The sequence below is a fragment of the Rhincodon typus genome, chromosome 41 (assembly GCF_021869965.1).
Source record: "Rhincodon typus isolate 14 chromosome 41, sRhiTyp1.1, whole genome shotgun sequence".
NCBI classification, from domain to species: Eukaryota; Metazoa; Chordata; class Chondrichthyes; order Orectolobiformes; family Rhincodontidae; genus Rhincodon; species Rhincodon typus.
Window position 1 is genome coordinate 3,579,045 of NC_063372.1, and position 8,067 is coordinate 3,587,111.

General features: G+C 42.0%; 1 protein-coding gene across 1 annotated transcript in view; it reads right to left on the bottom strand.

Annotated features, from left to right (window-relative positions):
- The window catches only part of LOC109937886 (zinc finger protein 148-like), a 38,047-nt gene that overhangs the window by 26,619 nt on the left and 3,361 nt on the right, over positions 1-8,067 (bottom strand). The window contains exon 3 of the mRNA XM_048618840.1: positions 7,343-7,540. Within this exon, the coding sequence (XP_048474797.1) occupies positions 7,343-7,540 (198 nt within the window). The remainder of the gene's footprint in view (positions 1-7,342; positions 7,541-8,067) is intronic.

Below are 8,067 nucleotides of genomic sequence, written 5' to 3' on the forward strand. Positions count from 1 at the left end.
TAGGGGAACAGGCAAGAAAACAGAAGGGAAAAAGCATGGTCGCGCCAATTCCAGTGACCGATGAGAAGTCTAATTTTGCAGCATGCAATCTCATCTGCTCCCCTTTAGCCTGAAAGGGTAAAAATCTGCGCTATAAAGGGGAAGTAACAGGAATGCAAGGCAATGATTAATTTTCTGGGAAGGAGGGAGGGAGGAGGGAGCAAAGGGGCCAGGCCAGTGGGAGGGCTAGAAACAAGAAAGTTAGGAGTTTGAGAATGTGACTGCATTCGTGGAGAAGCTCTGGAAGATTTTATTCCGTAGACTGCTGGTGATGGTAATGGGATTGGAGATAGCAGGAAAATCTGAATGGAAAGGGAGTCACGGAAGTAATGACGTAAGTGATAAAAGGCAATCCAGACTTCAGACAGAGGCACTGCAACAGCTGGGGTGGTGGGATGGATCATTTATATAAATTGTACGGTTGAGGAAGGACACTAGGGCAGTAAAGTCACTGAGGTGGTGGGCACCGAGGATAAAGCAGTTTCTTGGTGCAGAGATAGGAACGAGAAGATCTTAATAACGAAATGGGTAGAGTTCACCACATTGAATTCCAATGAACTCAACCACTCACTCCAGAACTCCAATGCATGAAAATCATTCTCATTACAGGAATGTTTTTGATACCTCATTTCAATTTTCAGAAGATACTTTAAGCTCTACGCACAAATGATCTTGTTGTGTAATCCAGTGGTTATTACATGCACTGGACAGAATTCCAAACAGACCCATCCATTTCTGTTTATTTAATTGCTACATAATATCAACAAAGCCAATTATTTCCCATTCACTCTCATTGTAGTGAAATGTAATGAACCAAATCAACCAGGCTTCCCACTCTGGATTGTTATACAGTGGCCTTGCTAGGAAGGGAGTTTGTGTCAACGTTGCTAAGATACATGCTTCAGTCCGATAAGCTTGCTGAGTGCTCACTCTATAAATTTATATAATCATTAGTCACATTAGCAAGATACCAAAGGGCTGCTGGCAACTCTGGAACAGTAATCCTTGTGACTCAGTGCCTCCAGGGCAGAAAAGGAGAAAAGGCTGCATTTGGTGCTAACAGGGGGCACATTCAGCTCATGCGGTCAGAGTGCCTGTGACATCACTATAAGCAGTGCTGCAGGATGTATGCAATAGCTTCATATTTAAAGTTTATTTCATGCAGTAGCCTGGCACCCCTGAAATGAATTACTAAGCGGTTGACACAAAAATTCAGAGCTGCCTCTCTCCAGGCAGTAAGGGAGGAAGCCAGCAACAAGGGTAGGGTCAGCAGCCAGCAAAGTAGCAAAGAATACAGCTGACAGCGAGGAGGGTAGCCAGTAGGACAACAAGGGACAGACAGCAACAATGGATACAATGCTTCTGCTTCCAGGGAGGTGTGGGCACATAACAGTGACATCAATAGCACAGACTTCCTGTTCAAGTGTCTTGATGAAAGGTATAGCAAGAAAACTGGGGTCAGGGTATGAGATTTCCCAGGAAGTGCACGTCCTTTCTTTCCCACGCAAATCAGAAATAACCCACAATACAGAATTCAATATATAATAGAATTAACAGAGGCCTCATGCAATTTGTTATGAATTTAGATAACAGCACAATGCAAATTTCCAATATCAAGGTTTAATCTGCCGACAATTTGTTTGGGGCATCGTCTCCCAATGAGGCAGTAAGCCTGCAGAAAACCAAGCATGTGCAACTACTCAGCAATGTGGTGCAGCAGTCAAAACACCAAGAATGGTAGAAAATAGCAAAAGTAGCTATTTAATGCTCGACAGGATGCAGTAAAGATGTTGAAAATAGCAACTCAATCTTGCTTACTGCAATGCCTCTCCAAACTTCGAGTCATGATGCTGCACCCTTGTAATAGATTAAAACAGAGACTTGAGGTTTAGAAAATGTTTGCAAACCAGTAGTTCCTGCTTCAATTTGGAGGAATTTGTGTTGATATAAATGATATATAGGACTCAGTTAAAATCGAGTTTACAGGAAAAACAATCATACAGGTTTACAATTGCTGATTGCTACTGAGTGTGTCTGATGCTGGGTTTGACGCACGCAGTACTGAATGAGCGGAAATTTGCACGAACTAAATCAAGTCATTAGCATCATTTTGTGCCGCAAACATTATTCCCAAGCTGTCTACTCTATCCCTATGTATCTACAATCTGAGGTTAATCCACACTCCTCCTTGCAACCTTAGCATCATATCAGACTCTAAACTGAAACTGCTACTCCACACCTTTGCCGGCAACAGGCTGCCTAGTTGCACTTTCAGAATGTCGTCCAACAGAGAAGTGTAAAACTAATAGGATAATGACAGTCGGGGATTTCAACTTCCCAACGTTAACTGGAGTAGTCATAATGTGAAAGTGATGTGGAGGTGCCGGTGTTGCACAGGGTTGGACAAGGTCAAAAGACACACGACACCAGCTTATAGTCCAACAGGTTTATTTGAAAACCCTGGCTTTCGGAGTATTGCTCCTTCATCAGGTGTATTGAGAGAGGCATCAAGACACAGAATTTATAAGTAAAAGAAAGGAGGTGCAGTGACATGAAAGAAATTCTGGGATTTGCATTTTAATCAGTCGAAACCTGCATCTCCTTTCTAACTGATTAAAGATTTAACAGGAGGGAGTCAGCCAGACATTTTAGGTTTATCCAATACATTCACATCAGTTGTATGATCTTTTACTTATAAATTCTGTGTCTTGATGCCTCTCTCAATACACTTGATGAAGGAGCAACGCTCCAAAAGCCAGGGTTTTCAAATAAACCTGTTGGACTATAAGCTGGTGTCAGGTGTTTTTTTTTTGACTTTGACAATGTGAAAAGGTTCAGATAGAGCAGAATTCTTAAACTGCATCCAGGCGAGCTTCTTAAGCCAGTACACAGAAAGCCCTACAACAGAGGGGACGGTTTTGGACTTAATTTGAGGTAACGAAGCCAGGCAAGTGGCTGAAGTATCAGTTGGGGAGCATTTTGCAGACAACTATCATAACTCTTTTAGTTTCAAGGCTGTTATGGAAAAGACAAGGATGGGCCTGAAATCAGATTTCTAGGTTTCTAAGCTGGGAAAAACAAAAAAACTTAGAACAGCACAGTGGCTCAGTGTTTAGCACTGCTGCCTCACAGCGCCAGGGTCCCAGGTTCAATTTCAGCCTCATGTGACTGTCTGCGTGGAGTTTGTATGTCCTCCCCATGTCTGCGTGGGTTTCCACCGGGTGCTCCGGTTTCCTCCCACAGTCCAAAGATGTATAGGCTAGGTGAACTGACCATGGGTCATTGCTCTATAGTGACCAGGGATGTGTAGGCTAGGTGAATGAGCTTTGGTAAATATGGGGATAGGGTGGGGTTTGGGGTCTGGATCTGGGTGGGATGCTCTTCGGAGGGTAGGTGTAGACTCAGTGGGCCAAAATGGTCTCTTTCCACACGGTTATGATTCTAATGAAAAGCAGATTTTAAAAAGACCAGGTCTGATTTGGCCAGAGTGGACTGGGAGCAGACACCTTTAGGTAAATCTGAGTCAAAGCAGTGGGATGCATTCAAGAATGAAATAGGGAGGGGATAGGGCCAACACATTCCAATAAAGACAAAAGGGTGGGACCAATAAATCCAGCAAACCCTGGATATGGTGGGATATACAGGATTGGATAAATGAGAACAAGGTAGGCTTATCAGAGGCACAGAGTGCTCAAAACAGCATAAGCCCTAGGGGAGTATAGAATGCATTGGGGGAACTTAAAAAAGGAAATTAGGAGAGCAAAAACAGAACACAAAAGGATTTTCCTTTATTTTACTTGTTATATCTGAAGTTATTTTGCAAGTATATTAGGGTAAAAGGACAATTAGGGAAAGGGTAAGACCATTAAGGACCACATTGGTAATTTGTGTGTGGAACCAGAGGAAGTAGGTAGGGTTCTAAATGCATGTGCTACCACAGAAAGCAGTCAAGGCCAAAACATTGTACAATTTCAAGGAGGAGTTGGATATTCCACTTGGGACTAAAGGGATCAAAGGATATAGGGAAAAAGCAGGACAGGCTATTGGATCATCAGTCATAATCATAATGAATAGTGGAGCAGGCTTGAAGGAAGGAATGGCCTACTCCTGCTCCCATTTCCTATGCTTCCTATTTTAATATAGCTTCAGACCCAGTTGGTTCCATAATAGAACGGTCCAGGAAACTGTTACAGAAGCATTCTACATTCATCTCCCAGGCGATCTTTGCCAATTTGATTTGTCCAGTCTACAAGAATAATGAAGGTCCCCACAATTATTTTATCATTTTTGTTATAAAGTTCCAATTATTTCTTGCTTAACACCCTGTCCAACAATATAACTTAATAAGGTTTATAAACTACTTTCACCAGCATTTTCTGGCTTTTGCATTCCTAATCTCTTCTTCCGGAGTCTGAGCCAAGATCCTTTCTCACTGACGTTCGTATGTTACCCTTTACCACTATTACGAATACAGAACTGGATATTTTACAAAAGGGACATGTATTAAATGCCTTTTGTAGCTTCAGGTCAAACAAATGTTCTACATAGACAGAGGTAGTGGTCAGACTGAACTTCCATGCAGAGACAGGCCCATCTGATCTACGTGTCATAGGAACTGGGACTGAAAACAGTGGCTCAGTCTTCCCAATATTTAATTGTATTGGATATTGAATAAGCAGTGTCACAATTTTGCAACAATTTAGTCAAGAGAGATGGTGGTGAGGTAGAGCTGAAACATGCCCAATACTATCAGTGTAACTTTATCAGAATGCAACAGAAACTCCAGTCAGAAACATGCATGAGGAAATTCCCAACTTCCAGTTCCTGACATACAGAAATAGTCTGGTCTGCAGTCACAATACTAGACAATTACCAAATGACAAAAGATGTGCATAAACTCAGAAGATGCAGCCGAGATTTTACGAACAGAACTTGACAGGCTTTGAACTTGAGATGCTCAACTGCAAATGCAGTTCAATGTAAAAGGCATGGATATCCCATGCACAGTATAGAAGTTATCAAGGGGAAGGTTAAAAGCCATCTAGGAGGGGTTATTGGGCTCACTCTTCACCACTTCCAAACATTAAGCTGGGCACAAGGAAAAGACTAAATAGAAACAATTGAGATTTACATGACTGGAGGCTGTTCAGTACTTCATGTTTGCACCAGCTCCTTTGACACAGCAATCCAAGATGAATCCCAGTGCCCCATTCTCATCTCGTTGCCCTGTTCGTTTCCTGACTTCTAACATTTTTTTTCACTTTTCCCTGATGCTGGTTTACACTGTTCAAACAAACCACGTTTAACTCCCCAGAACAACATAGTAATACCACATTTGTTGTCACTGACATTATGGAACCATCCAGGCCTTCGTGTGGTATCTACTTTATGTAGTACGTTAACATGTAGACACTGTATGTGCCCAAACTATTAGAAAATACAAATGACTGTTTGAAGGGTTTATCATTTAAATAGTTCTCATGTGAACAAACAGATATGTTCCCACTTTGAGCACAAAACAGCACAAGGAATCCAATTTCAGGCCTGGAGTTCCCATCAGGATAACAGCACAATCTAGGTCAAACAATGCAAAATATCAGGGAATTTTAAATAGAGTTGTACTGATAATGGATATTTGGATATGAATGTATTTTGGGCTGAAGGAAGGTTTGTAATGCAGTTCCACAGGGGTCGGAATTGGAACTCTTGCTTTTCCTGATGTACATTAATGACCTGGATCTTGGTGTGCAGGGGACCATTTCCAAGTTTGCAGATGACACTAAACATGGAAGAATTGTTAACTGTGAGAAGGATGGTGCAGAACTCCAAATGGACATCAACAAGTTGGTAGAGTGGTTAGATAGATGGCATATGAAGTTCAATGCAGAGAACTACGAGGTAATGCACTTTGGAAGAACAGTGAAAGACAATATAAAATAGGGGTACAATTCTAAAGGGGATGCAGAAGCAGAGAGATCTCAGTGTATATATGTGCATAGATCATGGAAGGTAACAGGACAGGTGAAGAGTGAAATAAATAAAGTATAGAGTGTCCTTGGCTTTATTAATAGGGGCACAGAGTACAAGAACAAGGAGGTGATGTTGAATTTATACAAGACACTTTTTAGACCTCAGCTGGAGGACTGAGTACTGTTATGGGCCCCCCACCAAAAGAAAGATGTGAATGCATTGGAGAGAGTGCAAAAGTGACTTACAAGAATGGTTCCACATATGAGAAACTTCAAGGATGAGGATAGATTGAAGAAAATGGACTGTTCTCCCTGGACAGAAGGCAGCCAAGATGAGTTTGATTGAGGTTTTTAAAATCATGAGCTGGGTGAACAGCGTAGATAGGGTGAAACTGTTTCTGCTTGTAAAAGAAACAAGATCAGGAAGCATAAATTTAAAGTCATTGGAAACAGAAGGATGATATGAAAAAAAACACTTTCACATAGCAAGTTGTCAGGATATGGAATGCACTGCCTGGAAACATGGTGGAGGCAGGTTCAATTGAGGCATTCAAAAAGGCATTGGATGGCTTTTTGGATAGTAATGACGTGCAGGGATATGGGGGAAAGGCAGAAGATTGGCACTAGATGACGGAGCTGGAATAGTTAATAGAGCCATTGCGGCCACAATGAGATGAATGGCCTGCTCCTGCACCTTAAAAATTCTGCAAATACCACTTAATGCCATCATTTCCATGGCCTTTGACTCAGTCTCAAAAGTCCGCAAAACTGGCCAGGCCCCCCAGTCAGCACAGCAGGTTTCCTCCGACTGTGCCTTTCCCAGGATGGCTCATCACACTGCACCTAAAATCATAGGCACAAGGGCTGCGGATCTCACAAACCGTTGCTACTGACTTGATCTGCACTCTCCAGCAATCAACAGTAGCTTCACTCATGTCAGTTTCTCATCATGGCTGTTGCCACTATAACATGATTAAATTAATCTGAATTCAAATTCAGTCTACTGATTAGCCCTTGGAACCCAAGGCCTGTGACCAACAGCGATTGAAACTCTTGACTGGCCTAGTTGCAGTGATGCTTTGGCCAACTTTTCTCATTAAAGTGAGCTGAATTCAGTAATATTGAGGCTGCAACAATTATGCTCAATATTGCCGCTGACTTGTGCTAGTTCATATAGTGAGAGTTTACATTTCGTCCTATGCAAGCGAGCCTTATGCAAAAAGGACTTATATGCAGTTTCTCCTCCCCAAGACCATTTCAGTGCATTCTCTAGATTACACCCCTAACAGAAACTCCAGGCCACAATTTTTACAAATAAAGCATTGAAAACTTACTTTGGAAGGAGTACGAATTTTTTTACTCTTTTGTTTCTTCATCAATTCTTCATGCTGTCTGAGCTTCAGCAATTCTTCATTCTCTCCGAGCTTCAAAAGATTTTCATTTTCTCTCAATTTTTCTAGGTCTTCTTGTTCGCTCTGCTTCTTTCCATCAAGCTGTTCAACTCCGTCAAGCACCCTGCTTTTTCCCAGTACCTTTCATGAGAAGAAATAACGCTTAAGGAAGGTTTCACATAAAACAACAGTCATGACCATTCTGCGGCTCTCTATATTACTGATACTGCTATGCCCTTGGTGTGTAATGCCAGCCATGGCTCACTGATAGCACCAAGTGAAAAGGTCATGAATCCAAGCTCCACTCCAGCAACTTAGTAACCTATGCAACACCAGTGTCGCAATGAAGGAGTGCTGCACTGTCACAGGTGACAACTTTCAGATGAGATGTTAAACTGAAGTCCCAACTTCCCTCTCAGGCAGAAGTAAAACATTCAATGGAATTATTTAAACAGCAAGGAAGTTCCCCTAGCGAAATAGCCAATGATGACATTGTGCCGAACATCTTGCCAAATTAAACTAATCCTTTCTGCCTGTCCATCGTCTATACCCCTCCATTCCTTGCTTATTCATATGCCTATCTACCTCCTCTGCTACCCCGGTACGTGTTCTAAGCACCTGCTACTTCCAGACACCTACCAAAAAAAACTTGCCCCTCACATCTCCTT